The sequence below is a fragment of the Liolophura sinensis genome, chromosome 1, assembly GCF_032854445.1.
Source record: "Liolophura sinensis isolate JHLJ2023 chromosome 1, CUHK_Ljap_v2, whole genome shotgun sequence".
Taxonomy (NCBI): domain Eukaryota; kingdom Metazoa; phylum Mollusca; class Polyplacophora; order Chitonida; family Chitonidae; genus Liolophura; species Liolophura sinensis.
This window is the reverse complement of record NC_088295.1, coordinates 53,355,474-53,374,698: the sequence shown is the minus strand read 5'-3', so window position 1 is coordinate 53,374,698 and position 19,225 is coordinate 53,355,474. Positions and strand designations below refer to the sequence as shown.

The 19,225-nt window shown below is 39.5% G+C and overlaps 1 protein-coding gene across 1 annotated transcript in view; it reads right to left on the bottom strand.

Annotated features, from left to right (window-relative positions):
• Positions 1-19,225, bottom strand: part of LOC135472177 (probable helicase senataxin) — a 43,274-nt gene continuing 24,049 nt past the window's right edge. Inside the window, exons 13-24 of the mRNA XM_064751556.1 lie at positions 18,216-18,317; positions 17,146-17,264; positions 15,257-15,334; positions 13,900-14,088; positions 12,140-12,247; positions 10,446-10,621; positions 10,063-10,152; positions 9,015-9,161; positions 7,015-7,119; positions 3,910-3,997; positions 1,623-1,776; positions 1-1,138 (exon numbers count right to left, since the gene is read on the bottom strand). Of these exons, the coding sequence (XP_064607626.1) occupies positions 1,642-1,776; positions 3,910-3,997; positions 7,015-7,119; positions 9,015-9,161; positions 10,063-10,152; positions 10,446-10,621; positions 12,140-12,247; positions 13,900-14,088; positions 15,257-15,334; positions 17,146-17,264; positions 18,216-18,317 (1,337 nt within the window). The 3' untranslated portion in view covers positions 1-1,138; positions 1,623-1,641. The remainder of the gene's footprint in view (positions 1,139-1,622; positions 1,777-3,909; positions 3,998-7,014; positions 7,120-9,014; positions 9,162-10,062; positions 10,153-10,445; positions 10,622-12,139; positions 12,248-13,899; positions 14,089-15,256; positions 15,335-17,145; positions 17,265-18,215; positions 18,318-19,225) is intronic.

Below are 19,225 nucleotides of genomic sequence, written 5' to 3'. Positions count from 1 at the left end.
TACAGCACAACCATTTCATGGTACTCAGCACCGTAATGGAGGTCACCACATTCTACAGCAGAAAACAGCAAACAGGAAGACTGCCTTCTTCAGGATAACCTTGTCTGGATATTCAGTGCAGCAAATAGGACAACTGCCTTCTTCAGAACAACCTCGTCTTGGTATTCAGTGCAGCAAACAGGAAAACTGCCTTCTTCAGAATAACCTCGTCTTGGTATTCAGTGCAGCAAACATGACGACTGCCTTCTTCAGAATAACCTCGTCTTGGTATTCAGTGCAGCAAACAGGACGACTGCCTTCTTCAGAATAACCTCCTCGTGGTATTCGGTGCAGCAAACAGGAAGACTGCCTTCTTAAGAATAACCTCGTCTTGGTATTTGGTGCAGCAAACAGGAAGACTGCCTTCTTCAGAATAACCTCCTCTTGGTATTCGGTGCAGCAAACAGGAAGACTGCCTTCTTAAGAATAACCTTGTCTTGGTATTCAGTGCAGCAAACAGGAAGACTGCCTTCTTCAGAAATAGCCTTGTCTTGGTATTCAGTGCAGCAAACAGGAAAACTTCCTTCTTCAGAATAACCTCGTCTTGGTATTCAGTGCAGCAAACATGACGACTGCCTTCTTCAGAATAGCCACATCTTGGTATTCAGTGCAGCAAACAGGTGGACTGCCTTCTTCAGAATAACCTCCTCTTGGTATTCAGTGCAGCAAACAAGAAGACTGCCTTCTTCAGTATAGCCTCGTCTTGGTATTCAGCGCAGCAAACATGACGACTGCCTTCTTCAGAATAACCTCGTTTTGGTATTCAGTGCAGCAAACATGACGACTGCCTTCTTCAGAATAACCTCGTTTTGGTATTCAGTGCAGCAAACAGGACGACTGCCTTCTTCAGAATAACCTCGTCTTGGTAATCAGTGCAGCAAACAGGACGACTGCCTTCTTCAGAATAACCTCGTTTTGGTATTCAGTGCAGCAAACAGGACGACTGCCTTCTTCAGAATAGCCTCATCTTGGTATTCAGTACAGCAAATAGGAACACAATGTACCAACAAATGTAAATGAAATTCCATGTACAAGTTCCAATTCTCCACAATGTCCCAAGTCACTAGTACAAAAAAGGCGTCTGTAATCTGATGACGTCCTGGAAATAAATAACAGATGGAAATTCCTAAAAGATAACAAGTACATTCATGTGATAATACTGTAATGTACATGTACATTCATGTGATAATACTGTCATGTACATATGATAATACTGTAATGTACACATGATAATACTGTAATGTACATGTACATATGATAATACTGTAATGTACACATGATAATACTGTAATGTACACATGATAATACTGTAATGTACATGTGCATATGATAATACTGTAATGTACACATGATAATACTGTAATGTACATGTACATGCTAACATGACAGTCATATGAATGACTGCAATATGTTCACAATCTGCACTGTCAGGAAAAGCATTATGGTAAATAACAAAACATTTGGAAAGCAGAATCATCAGTGACTGGCTGTTTTGGGAGTGCGTATCTTGCATATCAGCTGGCTACAACATAACTTCTATAGTTATAACCTGATAAGAATTAGGGTGTACCCTTGGTTCCTACCTAGAGATGGTTCAGTCAATCAGTGTGAGGTACATCCCGCCCCCTCCTTGAGTGACTGCTGCATAACGACGTGATAGTCGCTTGGGGAGGAGACAGTCACAATTTTGTCCCGCCTCTGAGCATTTGACATCATAGCCCTCCATTCCTCACTGATCTGTATTCATCAAAACATTTATTTATTTATTTATTTGATTGTTGTTTTACGCCGTACTCAAGAATATTTCACTTATACGACGGTGGCCAGCAGTATGGTGGGAGGAAGCCAGGCAGAACCCCAGGAAAACCCACAATCATCTGCAGGTTGCCGGCAGACCTTCCCACATATGGCCAGAGAGCAAGCTAGCATGAGCTGGACTTGAACCCACAGCGACCGCATTGGTGAGAGGCTCCTGGGTTATTACACTGCCCTAGTGCGCTAACCACATTCATTTTGCTCTGATCTACATTAAAGAGGTTATACCCGAGATCTTTAGCGAAAAATCCATCTCTATTTGCCAAGAATAGCTCAAATTATTGCACTTCATACAATATTACGTGCACAGCTCTTCGCATGTAATCACATATATAGCTCATGCTTGGTAGGCACTGCAAAAAAAAGATCCTCTGTCTAAAAGTATTTTCTGATTTTGCTGGGTAAAAATGATCAACAAGAGAATTGTTGTCTGTTATTTAAGTATTAATTGTGGTTCATTACAATATCTTATCTGATCATAAATCAGATTTTAAATTTTAAATTAAAATTTAAATTTTACTAAAATTTACTAAATCTGTTAAAATTATCTATTACTCCAAAATAACCATTCCACCCTTTTTCAAAGTAAACACACATATTTTGGCAAATTCACATTCTACAGCTCAAAACAAGACTTATTCTAGAATCACACATCTTTGGGCATCAATCAACATCATGTATTTAATTATTCAAGTATTTGAGTATTTGGGGGCCTCCGTGATTCAGTTGGTTAGCGCGCTAGTGCAGCCTAATGACCCAGGAGTCTTTCACCAATGCAGTCGCTGTGAGTTCAAGTCCATCTCATGCTGGCTTCGTCTCTGGCCGTATGTGGGAAGGTCTGCCAGCAATCTATGGATGGGAATGGGTTTCCCCTGGGCTCTGCCCGGTTTCCACCCACCATAATGCTGGCCGCAGTCGTATAAGTGAAATATTCTTGAGTACAGCATCAAACACCAATCAAATAAATAAATAAATAACTACATTTAAGTATTTAATTTTCAATTACAAATTTAACTGATAATTTTTATGGTTTGATTGCTGTTCAACCCCATACTCAAGAATTTTCAGTTTTTACAATGGCTGCCAGGAAATGCCTATTGTGGGTGGAGGAAAGCAAGTGCCTTTTCGCAAATTTAACTTGTAAACTTTTCCAAGAGACACATACTGGTTGAAAAAAATGAATGTCAACTATGGCTTCATCACTATACACATGTATCTAAGGATGGAGTAAATGTCTTCATAAAATAATTTATCAGGTAATCATACTCTACATGTACTTCTCACTAACTGGGTTCATGAACTCACTCTACATGTACTTCTCACTAACTGGGTTCATGAACTCACTGTACATGTATTTCTCACTAACTGGGTTCATGAACTCACTGTACATGTATTTCTCCCTAACTGGGTTCATGAACTTACAGTACATGTATTTTTCACTAACTGGGTTCATGAACTCACTGTACGTGTATTTCTCACTAACTGGGTTCATGAACTTCCTGTACGTGTACTTCTCACTAACTGGGTTCATGAACTCACTGTACCTGTATTTTTCACTAACTGGGTTCATGAACTCACTGTACATGTATTTCTCACTAACTGGGTTCATGAACTTACAGTACATGTATTTTTCACTAACTGGGTTCATGAACTTCCTGTACGTGTATTTCTCACTAACTGGGTTCATGAACTTCCTGTACATGTATTTCTCATCAACTGGGTTCATGAACTTCCTGTACGTGTATTTCTCACTAACAGGGTTCATGAACTCACTGTACCTGTATTTCTCACTAACTGGGTTCATGAACTTCCTGTACGTGTATTTCTCACTAACTGGGTTCATGAACTCACTGTACCTGTATTTTTCACTAACTGGGTTCATGAACTCACTGTACCTGTATTTCTCACTAACTGCATTCCTGAACTCATTGTATGTGTATTTCTCACTAACTGCATTCATGAACTGACTGTACCTGTATTTCTCACTAACTGGGTTCATGAACTAACTGCACATGTATTATGTATGGTAACATACAGATAAATAAACACACTCACAGTCAGAGATTCAACACAGCCCACAATAAACAAAGAGTATCTTGCTCGCGTGAGAGCCACATTCAATCGCTGCTTGTTTCCCAGAAAACTGAAACAAAAGACAATAAGAGTTAAGATATGTACCAACACATGCAAAAGAGTACTTTTTTTTTCTCCAAAGAATAATGTTTGCCTGACTTTGCCTGTGAATGAGATCTCTTCCTGTCAGCTTTTCTTTGCTGACAGGAAGAGATCTCATTCACATTCGCATGTAGCTCCAGGGGCTTTTCTAGCCACTTTCTTGTTGTGGTAACAACAAGCTATCGGAAAATTGAGTTTTAGACAAATTTTATATTGATTTTTCATGAAATAAATTGAGTGCCTGTATTTTTCTGACTTTGGCTTTGTTCTTCTTTCAAATATGTGTTTTTTTGCTTACGGCTTAGTGTCGATTTAAGTTCATCTCTTGCCGGAGTCGCTGACATATCACCACTACTGGTCAAAGGTTAGACAAAAGACTGTGATTCGGGTTTTAACTGGCACTCTTCTCAGATGGGACATTTTCGGCAGTTGATATTTTCCCTTACTGACAAATGAAACCATCCACAGACAAATGATTGCTCACTAGAGGGGTCCACTCAATGCACAATACACTGTGTGTCCACGTGAGGTGGGTGTGGAACATGAATATGTATGACCTGCCAATCCTGCTCCTATTATTACTTTGCTTTCCTGTTTGATTGTCTTATTTTGTTTGTTTGACATCATTTAGGGTTTCAAGAATTGCATAAAACATTTTGTGACAAGTTTTTCAGTTTGCTAACTCTCTACAATGCTCACCAACAGCATTGTTGTTTTGATCAGCTGGCAAAAATTGTTCATAAACGCAAAATTCCATACCAGATACTAGACCATTCAGCAACACAAAATGTTAAATGGTAAATAATCAAAACATGGCCTTTGTTTATGACTGAAGTAACAATGTAAATGTTTACATCCACATTTTCCACCTGTTTACTCTTCTTTATAAATCACTCAGTCACTCAAAATCAGTATAACTTCTACACTTAATGACTTCTTATATTTACATGTAGGGTCATGTATACAATTATGTATACAAAGGTAATACTACTGTACACTGGACTATACAATATCCTTTCCTAATGGAAAATAGCATTTGACATAGATCAGAAATATCCAATTGCTTGCATCATCATTATCATCACAAGTGAATGGGTGAGAGCAAGTTTTAACGTCGCTTTCAACGATATTTCAGTTTTATCGCGACAATATTATCACAAGAATTAGCTGTAAATATAAACAGCTGAGATGACAAAATTTGTTACCTAACAATCATAAGCCCTTCTACTTAAAATTATCTATAAATAGGGGTCTAGGATTTCAGAAAGAGTATAAATTTACAATATAAAGATAGCATAGTATAGTCAACAAGTATAGTCAACAATCCTCCTGACTCACTCTTGTGTGGTTATCCCCACACTGACATCACTTACACAATCCCCCTGAATCACTCCTGTACCATTATCCCCAGACAGACAATCACTTACCCAACCCAACCTGACTCACCCTCATATGGTTATCCCCATACAGCCATCACTTACCCAACCCCACTTGGCTCACTCTTGTATGGTTATCCCCACACAGCTATCACTTACCCAACCCCACCTGACTCACTCTTGTATGGTTATACACACACTGACATCACATACACAATCCCAATGAATCACTCCTGTACCATTATCCCCAGACAGACATCACTTACCCAACCCCACTTGACTCACTCTTGTATGGTTGTCCTCACACAGCCATCACTTACCCAAACCCACTTGGCTCACTCTTGTATGGTTATCCCTACACAGCCATCACTTACACAATCCCCCTGAATCACTCCTGTACCATTATCCCCAGACAGACATCACTTACCCAACCCCACTTGGCTCACTCTTGTATGGTTATCTCCACACAGCCATCACTTACGCAATCCCACTTGACTCACTCTTGTATGGTTATCCCCACACAGCCATCACTTACCCAACTCCACTTGACTCACTCTTGTATGGTTATCCCCACACATCCATCACTTACCCAACCCCACTTAGTTCACTCTTGTATGATTATCTCCACACAGCCATCACTTACCCAAACCCACTTGACTCACTCTTGTATGGTTATCCCCACACTGACATCACTTACACAATCCCTCTAAATCACTCCTGTACCATTATCCTCACACAGCCATCACTTACCCAACCCCACTTGACTCACTCTTGTATGGTTATCCCCACACTGACATCACTTACACAATCCCCATAAATCACTCCTGTACCATTATTCTCACACAGCCATCACTTACCCAACCCCACTTGACTCACTCTTGTATGGTTATCCCCATACAGCCATCACTTACCCAACCCCACTTGACTCACTCTTGTATGGTTATCCCCGCACTGACATCACTTACACAATCCCCCTAAATCACTCCTGTACCATTATCCTCACACAGCCATCACTTACCCAAACCCAACTGACTCACTCTTGTATGGTTATCCCCACACAGCCATCACTTACCCAACCCCACTTGACTCCCTCTTGTATGGTTATCCCCCACTGACATCACTTACACAATCCCCATAAATCACTCCTGTACCATTATTCTCACACAGCCATCACTTACCCAACCCCACTTGACTCACTCTTGTATGGTTATCCCCATACAGCCATCACTTACCCAACCCCACTTGACTCACTCTTGTATGGTTATCCCCGCACTGACATCACTTACACAATCCCCCTAAATCACTCCTGTACCATTATCCTCACACAGCCATCACTTACCCAAACCCAACTGACTCACTCTTGTATGGTTATCCCCACACAGCCATCACTTACCCAACCCCACTTGACTCACTCTTGTATGGTTATCCCCACACTGCCATCACTTACCCAACCCAACCTGACTCACTCTTGTACGGTTATCCCCACACAGCCATCACTTAAATAACCCCACCCGACTCACTCTTGTATGGTTGTCCCCACACAGCCTTCACTTAAATAACCCCACCCGACTCACTCTTGCATGATTATCCCCACACACCCATCACTTACCCAATCCCACCTGACTCACTCTTTGCCCTCACACAAGATAGGATCACCACATCTTTCTCGCGACCCTGGAAACCATCCACAGTTCCCACTTCAACATTAATATTCCTACAAATGAATAAGCATAAAATCCATTGAAAAAAAAATTTTAACATTTAGAAGTCTTGACTGTAACTCACAGACAATAGTGATCTCATCTGCTGGGGTCTGAGAGCAGATGCTATATTAAAATTATGAAAGTCAGTTTGTTGTATATTAAGATAAAATACAGCTGCGAAATAAAATGGGCGAGGGGCCTCCATGGCTCAGTTGGTTAGTGCGCTAGCGCAGCGTAATGAGTGAGTGAGTGAGTGCTTGGGGTTTAACGTCGTACTCAACAATTTTTCAGTCATATGACGACGAAGGAATCATTAGGGTGCATGTACGGATAATGTGCCTCCTTGTTGCAGGACGGATTTCCACCGCTCTTTTATTTAGTGCTGCTTCACTGAGACGACTTACCGAAGGCAAGTAAGCCGCCCCGCCCGAGCCATTATACTGATACGGGTCAACCAGTTGTTGCACTATCCCCTTCATGCTGAACGCCAAGCGAGGAAGTTACAACTTCCTCTTTTAAAGTCTTAGGTGTGACTCGATCAAGGATTGATCCTGGATCTACCGGTCCCGAAGCGGACGCTCTACCAACTGTGCTATCCGGGCCGGTCCCGCAGCGTAATGACCCAGGAGTCTCTCACCAATTTGGTCCCCGTGAGTTCAAGTCCAGCTCATGCTGGCTTCCTCTTCAACCGTACGTGGGAAGGTCTGTCAGCAACCTGTGGATGGTCTTGGGTTTCCCATAGGCCGTGCCTGGTTTCCACCCACCATAATGCTGGCTGCCATCGTATAAGTGAAATATTCTTGAGTACGGCGTAAAACACCAATCAAATAAATAAATAAATAAACAAAATGGGCGAGGGTTTGAGGTGTGACTTATTTATCTCACTACTGCTTTACTACATATTCCTGAATAATTTAATAATAAACCAGCATTACACTAGAAAATACTGTTGTCTTGAGACACGCTTACATCAAACAATCCACACTGTACATGTAAACGCAAAAGGTCATCAATTGGGCAAATCTGGATCCAACCCAGCTTTGAGTCATCCTGACTGAACGTTAATTTAATGCTAGTCTACAGCCCACAGCTTTATACAAGACAGGTCAGGTTTATGGTTGGAAGTGGGTTCAGCCAAGAGGAAACCACCCGATCCCATCAAAAAGGCTCCCTCAACCCATTATACAGACATGCAGGTTTATCCAGTGCCTAGACCCTTGTTCCCCTGGCAACATAGGGTCTAGTGCTGACTACCTTCCTAGTTCAACTTGACGCTGTTTCATCGACTGAGATATTCTCCAGGCAGTGGTGCTACATTAAAAATTTAAGACTGCCAGGGATAGTGGAATTGCATGAGTAGTCTCCTGTCAGAAGCATTACAGTGCCATGACATCAAATGTGCTGGGAGAGTATGTCTCATTTTTGCAGTGAGGGAATCCCTTCCAGGTTTGACACATATGATGAATACGTAGGTGAACATGACGGACAACACAACCATAACCCACGAAATGTAATTAGGGAATAATTCTTAAAATGAGAGATTTTCAGTAAACTGTTGGCCAATCAATACAGCAAAAAATTAACATTCAACTAACCTTCAAACAATACGCCTGTTTGGGTTGAAGGAAATTAAATTTATTGCACAGACTTATTTTAGCTTTAAGAACCAATGTTAGGTTACGGGAGGGGGAATCTGATAACGATGATACTGCTGTACACTGTACATATGTCAGCGAGGGATTCCCCAAAACCTTGGTCCATAAATAGTGACCTGTTAGCGAAAACAAGGCTGTCATGATTTAAACACAGATTTGCCAACAGCCAATTAGAAAACTACTTCCTAAGCAATGTCAATTGGGTTAAGCTTATGAACTGACATGCCGCTAAGGGGAGATAACTTTCTCACCTGCTGCACAGCTGGCCTTTCAGGAACGTCTTCTGTTTCTGATAAGGGGAGATAATGCAGATCTGATTTTCCTTCAGCTTTATAGTTCTGACCAGATACTCACAGAATTCTACAATAAACTCTGCCTCCAACGGGTTGGATATCATCCTGCAACAGGACACATATGCAGACAACTTTACATGCAAAGCTTGTACAAGATATATATTTGCATAATTTTTTTCTTTTTTTTGAATTTATTTCAATAGCTGTTAATGCTGCAATTAAAATGATATTACACTAATATTACAACAATCAATTCACTGATTGATTTATTGATTGTCCTGGTGCCAACTACAAACCTTTGGCAAGTTAGTGATGAACTTTCCCTCATAATGTACACAAATGTTCATCACTTTGAAAGAAGACCTGTAATTTTCAACGAATGTGTACCAAAGACCAGATGAGCAGAGGTATGCACTGTGCTCAAGCATCTATTTACACTATACCATTTTCAGACAGTAAGGAATTCACTGTTACATTTCGAACATTTCCAAAAGTTTCTCAGGCCACACACATTTATGTACAAATAGAGACAAATACAATTTGTTGAACATTCCAGATGAGCAGATTATGTAATTCAATCCTTAAATGAACACCTGCTTTTATTTAAAAATTTTTTTCCAATCCATGAATTAATGGCAGTTATTCAGCCAATTGCAAACAGAGCTGCTGTGGATGGCTGAGCTTTTACATGTCTCATAAGTGCGTGTCTCATGTTCCAATCCATGAATTAATGGCAGTTATTCAGCCAATTGCAAACAGAGCTGCTGTGGATGGCTGAGCTTTTACGTGTCTCATAAGTGCGTGTCTCATGTTCCAATCCATGAATTAATGGCAGTTATTCAGCCAATTGCAAACAGAGCTGCTGTGGATGGCTGAGCTTTTACGTGTCTCATAAGTGTGTGTCTCATGTTCCAATCCATGAATTAATGGCAGTTATTCAGCCAATTGCAAACAGAGCTGCTGTGGATGGCTGGGCTTTTACGTGTCTCATAAGCGAATGTCTTACCCAACGCCCGGGTTGACCTCTCTACCATACTGAAGGTCGAACACCAGGTAAGGCTTCAGGGGGAACGTCTGACTTCTATCTAGCACAGATCTACAAGCAATTAACAAAGGTTGGAAACTACCGTTGACTATCTACCCCAGGTCACTGAATGTTGCAAGCAGATGATTAGTAGCAAATGTTATATACAGCTACATACAATGTACACATTTAGATTTATTTCATATACTCGAAAATAGTGTTTCAAAAAATTTTAGAGCCATTGGCAGTAACAGGTATTTGGGTGGATGGAGAGAAGGACAGACTGACAAAATACTGACAAAACCTTGATCAAACAATTGGCTGAAATAAGACTGAAGCCCTGTTACTATATGTGTAGTACTTACTGGTCAGTTTTAAGTCTATCATCATAGACATATTTGTTAGGGAAGTCACAGATCTCGCCATCCATCCTGTACTGAGTGTCCAGGAAGAGGACTAATTCCTGATCACCGAACTTGGTCTGTAAGTAGCGGCACAGTCTCTCGAAAAGGGACAGACGAAACTGATTCTCATCTGCTTTCTGAAACCAGACACCACATAGAAACTGGGGTAAAAATGAAGTGTTAAAAAAGGTTTTGCGGTCAAGGTATAATCAGATTAATAAGACATTTTAAGATCTTTTTTAACAAAGCCATGATGCAAATTGAGCCCAAATTTTCAATGAAAAGCCACGGTGGATTTGAACAATTATGTTTGTTATTCTATTGTTATTTTAGTCCACAAGTGTGTACAAATTAATATCTTTTTTGAAATCTATTTTAAACATATATACCCTCTCTGATTTTAGCGAATTTAAATCTGAATATAGTGAACAATCTTTTCGTAAGTTAAATACTAGATCATTAAAAGATTCTTTTTCGCACATACCTAATTCTTCTAAAAATTTGGGACAGATATTAGTAGTGCTTAAAGCAGATTATTACATTTCTTTATCAGCCTTTAAGAAAAGTAAAGATATAAGTATCTTGTTCATTAGATGGTCTGACAATGTGAGAAAAAAGAAACTCAATATTCTTGCTAGAATTACATATATCAGGTGGGTATTAAAAAAAATGGGCCGTACTTTGACGCTCAATATCTTTAAAACCCTCTTCCATCAGCTTTTAAAAATTTACACACTCAAAAGCCATTATGTCCTATGTATATAGACAAAATTTCAATGTCATCCTTTAAGATTTCTGTTCATGGGAACAAAATCAAAAGAGAGTAAAAAACGCATGTTCCAGACATTTCAAAATGATATTCTACCTTGTTTTACTTGAAAAGGTGAGCTTTTTCCTTGTCCACCGCAGAGAAAAGCATCTTGATTCAGCAAAACTTTTGCCTATCTGGCAGAAGGGTTTCTCTGACACTAGAGCCAGACAATTTTTCCAGACGACACTTGATTGATGCGTGTCACACAGGTGAAGCCCACACTCTACTCATGACACGACAGGTGATGCAATGTGGGTCGCCAGAAGGTGCGTTTCTGAGGCTATGTTTTCATTTTAACCCTGTGTATAGACTACTCAAGCTATGACCTTGAAAATTGGTCAGTATATTACCAAAGTCATGCCATTTGAATGTCCAAAGTTTGCAAGGGTTTGAACAAAGGATAATGGAGCAATGCAGCATCAAAGTACGGCCCATTTTTTTATGCCCACTCGATACAACGGCTACAATGAGGAGACCCGATGTCCCAAATTACAGAAGAAATAGTGGTAACATGACCCTATAAGAAAAAATTGGACAGGTCAGCCAGTATATTTTTTGTTTTGGTGTGACTATTGGAAATGTTAGGAATTTTTAAAGAAATTGTAAGATTTCAGAAACACTGAGAGAAAAGTACAAAAAAAAATCATCAAATCCAGATAAAAATTTAGAATGGTGTCCTTGTTTGCAGGCCTTGTATGCAAGTTACATTGTGCCAAATCAACATACTTTTACTACTGGCCCTATTCCCTGAAGTGCTAGCGCACACATACGTGCAGGGATAATGAAATCATATACCTTCACAGTAAAGAGTCAGACAGACCTGCTACACATATTTTTTGTTCACCTTTGAGAGGACTGTGGCAGGGAGCTGTTCTGGATCCCCAACTAAAACCATTTTGGTTATTCCAAACTGTAGTGGTATAAGACAATCCAGCTCAGAGCACTGTGTGGCCTGAACGTAAAAAAAATATAAATAACAGTACATTCATGAATGACTAAACCATTAAGCACACAGGCATGTACACATCTAAACATGTACCTGTACAACTAAAGTCATTTATGCGTAAAATGTACCATTTTACCCGGACAGCAGTAGTGTGACACACAGTCTTGACACCACTAGCGCTTGATGGCCTCTCACTGGCAGAGAACTGCACCTATCTGGCCACCAAAGACGGTGCTTGCAGATCCAAGGACACATTGGCCATTGTTATCTGCTCCAGCCATAAACCTACTATAATTGATAATTATGAGTGCACTCATTCAATTCAAAAAATCTACCATCAAATTTTTTTAAGTTTCTGGCATATTAGATGAGGTACATTGTCTTTCAGTATTCACAAACATGACATTTATTACATAAATTATGCACTCTTTGAATGAAGGAATGCTTGGGGTTTCACATAAAACTTTTTAATCATGTGATGACGATGTGGAGTTACTTGGTGCGTCTACATATACTGTGTCTTCTTGTGCCGGGTGAGTCCATGCCAGCACAGTGTTGCCAGTACTCTCAGTGCTGAGTGCCAAGCATGGCAGCAACTAGTACCATTTTTTAAGTCTTTGATAACCTGACCCAGGGTTTAATCCTGTGTCTCCTGACTTCGAGGCAGATGCTTTAGCCATTAGGCCACCCACATTCTTATGTAAATGGCATAAATAAAATAGATGTATTTTATTAGACGTTTAGAAAGGTAGGATGATATCCTATTGGTTAAATGTAAGTTTCAGAACCAAAAGTAGTATTTCAGGACCTATATTTGCCTCTAAAAATGTGAATTTTTAAGAAAAATATTTATTCTCCATAGTAATAAAACGAAGACAAAAGTAACACCTAAGTCAAAAGTTGATATTTTTTAGATTTACAAATGAAAAAATTCAGCTGTGTACAGTAAATCGAAATGAAGACATTTACCTTATAAACATTTACACTGGTGAAATGATAAGCAGACATTTACCTCATCAACAATGACACAGGTGAAATGATTGGGAGATGTTTACCTCATTTACAATGACACAGGTGAAATGATTGGGAAGACATTTACCTTATCAACAATAACACAGGTGAAATGATTGGGAAATATTTACCTCATCAACAATGAAACAGGTGAAATGATTGGAAGAAAGTTACCTTATCAACAATGACACAGGTGAAATGATTGGGAAACGTGTACCTCATCAACAATGACACAGGTGAAATGATTGGGAAACGTGTACCACATCAAGAATGACACAGGTGAAATGATTGGGAAACGTGTACCTCATCAACAATGACACCGGTGAAATGATTGGGAAACGTGTACCTCATCAACAATGACAGCGGTGATATGATTGGGAGACATTTACCTCATCAACAATGACTCAGGTGAAATGATTGCAAGACATTTACCTTATCAACAATGACAAAGGTGAAATGATTGGGAAACGTGTACCTCATCAACAATGACACATGTGAAATGATTAGCAGACATTTACCTCGTCAACATCAACACAGGTGAAATGATTGGGAGACATTTATAGTATCAACAATGACACAGGTGATATGATTAGGCAACGTTTACCTCATCAACAATGACGAAGGTGAAATGACTGGGAGACATTTACCTCATCAACAATGACACAGGTGAAATGATTGGTCTGGGCTCTCCTTGGGTCGGCAGCTCTGTTCGTAAAGGTGTCCACTAGAAGCGGGCTACCAATGCCGCTGAGTGTAGAACAGATGACGTCTGCCCCGAGTAACAGTCTAGTTCTGACCTGGGCTTCTTCTGCTGGGCTCATGACAACATTCTCGCTCTGACATGAAGAATAAGATGATGTTGTAATCAGCAAAGTGACAATGTTCCATACTGGGTCATCACTATTATAAATGGTTATGCAGGACTGGTTGATCCCTAACAGGAATCTCGCACTGATTGATCTCTTATAGTGATATTGGACTGGTTGATCCCTAATGGTAATGCAGGACTGGTTGATCCCTAATAGTACTTCAGGACATGTTAATAACTAATAGAGATACAAGACTGGTTGAAAGCAAGACATAAAAAGGGTCTCTAACCACTGGACATTTGTAGACTATGCTGACTGTAACTATCCAGGTGACTTACCAGCCTGCAATGACCATGTGTAATGGGGGCCAATACCATCTGTTGGAATAACTCAGATATGTGAACTATTGTGAAGATAAGCAATCACAATCTGGCAGACAATGTGGCAAAAAAAAAAAAACAATTCCTGTCCTAATGAGGTGACAAGGACATATATTGTACACGTACATGTACTTACTTTAGGGATCTATAAAGGGATACTATAACAAAATTTGGTTAATTTACATTCCGTAATTTGTCTTGTAAATGGTGTTGCCTTAAGGTGGTTATAATGAAGAAAATGTCAAAAATTCATCAGTATATTTAATATTTGATTAATTGTTGATGTCGTACTCAAGATTTCTACTCCTACTTCACTTCTACGCTGGCAGTCAGGTTTCTACAGGCGGAGGAAATCAAAGCAACTCAAGGTAAGGGTCGAACTGAACCCACAACTCCTGCATCATATCTTCTTGACCGCTAGGCCAGGGCCTGCTTAACCCTCAAAAATTCAGTTTGGTTAGACTTTGTCCAGGTTTTGAGGACATGTCCGGCAGAAGTACGAGAGAAACATCATGCTGCCCATCTAGTTAACCGAAATTCTTCAACCTTTTCAGCCACCTGTACAACCAATATTTTGAAGCATTCTGAGAGAACTATGGGGAGTAGAGAAATAAATTCCACAGTTTCAGGGAGCTAGCATCTTTAGTGACACAAACAAACAATTTTGGCATCATAAAGAAATTTCAGCTTCATAATATTTGTATGCATAAATTCTAATGAAAAAAAAAACTGATTTACATAATAGGTTAAAAAGGTTGATTTGCATATACACACAGTACGTAAATAATCTCGTGAATGTCATATACAAGACTTACTGATTGACACTTGACTGTCCGATCCAGGAACTTTTTACGGTTCTGCAGCATGTTAAGTTCCCGTCTAACACTTGCTCTCTGGAAAGATACATGCAATGCAATTCACTAAATATATGCAATGCTCAAAGACCTACAAGCAACTTGGGAATTATGAAGAGACAACTCAGCGGCTATCCTGGTCAAACTAAAAAGTAGATATATCTGGTAAACCGATGGTTTCCATATGTTCTAATGATACTGATACATGAGCATGCACATCACTTTAATATTCCAAAAGACCAATGGGCAGCGTTCCCATGGTCTTTTGTTCTTAACACAGGTATTTTCGTCAACTTTCAGTGCGAATAAAATTTAAAACCATCATCCAACTACCACCACGTTCAATAACTGAGGGCAAACACCCATAATAGAGTGGAAAACATTATGGTCACAAATTATGTGACTGCTCAGATTGGAGTTGTCTTAATCTCACATTAAGACAACTGTTTCTTGCTCTCTGCAGAGAGAGAGATAAATGTTTTGGTACTTATTTTTTCCTTTCTTGCACCACTAGGCACACCATACTACATATCCAGTTGAAATTATTTTCATAGCGAAACAACACAGCATAATATACCTACAGATTTTTTTCTCAAAATGTTTTCTCATTTCCTACTTTTTTACTTTCTGTGACCCTCAGATACAATGGGATGACACTGTGCCAGCCACAGCTGTTCAACACCGATTTATTAAAATATGTTACACATTTCAGTAAATTGAACTGGCTGCGAGAAGAACCATGACTTGACCGCACCTTTAGCGCATGCTTTTTTTCAACACTCTATTGAGGTTCTGTCTGCCTATCTGTCTTTAGTGAGATAAATAACGAAATGACTACCTATATCACACTGTGAAATCTGGACAAACCCAATAACACCCCTGATTGGGAACTTGGACACAACCACTAATGGGAATGCGGACATAACCGCTAATGTCTACATGGACATAGCCGTGAATGGGAACATGGACATACATGTAGCCACTAATGTGAATGAAGACATAACCAATAATGTCTTCATGGACATAACCGCTAATGTCTACATGGACATAGCCGTGAATGGGAACATGGACATACATGTAGCCACTAATGTGAATGAAGACATAACCAATAATGTCTTCATGGACATAGCCACAAATATCTACGTGGGCATATCCACTAATGGGAATGTGGACTTAACTACTAATGCCTACATGGACATAGCCACTAATGGGAATGTGGACTTAACCACTAATGCCTACATGGACATAACCACTAATGGGAATGTGGACTTAACCATTAATGGGTATGTGAACATAAATGCTAATGGGAATGTAGGCATAACCAATAATGGGAATGTGGACATAACCACCAATGGGAATGTGGACATAACCACTAATGTCTGCATGGATATAACTGTTAATGGGTAGGTGGACATAACCACTTAAGGGAATGTGGACACAACTACTAATGTCTACATGGACATAACCGCTAATGTGGACATAATAGCTAATGGGAATATGGACATACCCACTCATGGAAACGTGGAAATACCCACTGAACAGGAATCTCACACATCCACTTAAAGAAACGTGGAGACACCCACTAATGGAAACTTGTAACAACCATTAAATGGAACATGGACACACCCATTAATGGGAATGTGGACACATCCTTATAAGGACACCTGGACACACCCACTAATGGGAATGTGGACACATCCTTAAAAGGACACCTGGACACACCCACTAATGGGAATGTGGAGACATCCTTAAAAGGACACCTGGACACACCCACTAATGGGAATGTGGACATGCCAACTATTTATGGGAAGGATCCCCTGTCTCAGAGCAAGAGATGAGGTCATACCCACCTTTTCAGAGCTGCAGTTGTCTGGTAGAGTGTTTAACTGATTGGTCAAAGTGTTCAGCCTTGTGTTCATTGTATTCCTCTCAGTCTCCAGTGTTTGAAGCGTGTGATTGGGCAACTGCCCTGTGAATTCACAATCACGAATTAACTATACATGCATATTCTGGTATAAAACAATTTTAAAAAGAGATATTAAAATTCATGTTTCTTAGTTGTCCAATTACATTACAGAAAATCAGAGTACTGTTGGGGATTCTGGGACATGGTATGTCTTGACTGAACTGTACCTGGTAGTGCACTAAACACGCTGTCGCGTGATAGAAAAAAAGACAGGGGAACATTGGTTGGTAGGGCTTATTTAAGGCCTGGTAACAAGGCTTCTCTTTGAAGATCAGGTTATCAGCTGAGCACACGATAGAATATGCATGATGACCCCAAAACAGGTGGAGGCCATACAAAAAGAATCAATACCTGTATACACTGAGTGACCTATTATTTTGCTGCAGTAAGTTTAATTTAAAAGTTAATAAGACATAAACAAAGCACAGAAATCCTGACTGATGGACACACAGAAAGTGTACCCCCACATTACACTGAAATAGAAAGTTTCAATCACCGATGAATTTAAATTCGGGAAAGCAGTGCATTTAGCTTAAATAACATAATAGGAGCAGTTTTTTTACTTGGAGCTCAGAGTACTGAAACTGGAACAGTTGTGTGCACAAACTATCTTACTATCTTACAGCATAATCTTTGAAGCAATTGTAATATGAACATACAATGTGGAGAGGCGCATGGTATATGTAGACAGATTCCAGAAAATAAAGAGTACAGTACATTAAATGGACCAAAAAAAAAAAAAAACCCATAAAAACATACAGCTCTTTGGTGGCATGGTTCTACTGAGTAAACATATTATACTATACACCAAATCAAGAGCCTGAAACATTGGAAGCTTTGTATTTACTTATTGAGGCATTTCAACAAAGCACACACATTAGACAGGCTTAGACTTACGAATCTATGAAAACTTCCTACACAAGCCTAAAACCCTAATGGTTCCCCAAAACTTACTTTTCCGAGCAGTATTCCGAACCAGCTCATTTAAGCTGTAGCTCCTAATGAGACGATGCATACTCTCAGACCTGCCTGTTCGCACAAAGTTGATAACCTTGACTAAAATTTGAGAAAAAAAAAAAAAAAAGGCAATCGTACAAAATGGCACATGATATTAGTTCCCTGCGTCAATCTGATCTTTTCAATTTAATCATTATAGAAAATTTTTACTATGTAATCTCTTAAATTGATAACTGTTTTAGACCATACATAAATACAAACTTATAGTGAAGAGTTATAGAAAACTGCTTTGGAGAACTGAGTGGACTTCATAAGGGACCATGTAGGCGTACTACTTCACAAAACCCCTCACATTCACATTCTACAAACGTAGTGTGGCTGCTTTGTAAAAGAACTGCACACATGGACTCTTCTAAAGTGGGCACTGCACAAATCTGCCATATAGCTTATTCAAGGTTTAGGATGGACTAAATTTGGTAGAATTTGTAACTAAATTGAAAAATCATGGCAAATCACAGGCTTTTGTCTGGGCTTTTGTTCATGTTCAGATAGCCACTGGTCCAAAATGTTCCTGAGTGATGATAGGAGGTATCTTGACTTAAATTAGTTATGCCCTGTCCAAGCCCTTATCTTGATCTAAATTAGTTATACACTATACAAACCCATATCTTGATCTAAATTAGTTATACCCTGTCCAAACCCTTATCTTGATCTAAATTAGTGATACCCTGTCCAAACCCTTATCTTGATCCAACTTAGTGATACCCTGTCCAAACCCTTATCTTGATCTAAATTAGTTATACCCTGTCCAAACCCATATCTTGACTTAAATTAGTTATGCCCTGTCCAAACCCTTATCTTGATCTAAATTAGTTATACCCTGTCCAAGCCCTTATCTTGATCTAAATTAGTTATACCCTGTCCAAACCCATATCTTGACTTAAATTAGTTATACCCTGTCCAAGCCCTTATCTTGATCTAAATTAGTTATACCCTGTCCAAGCCCT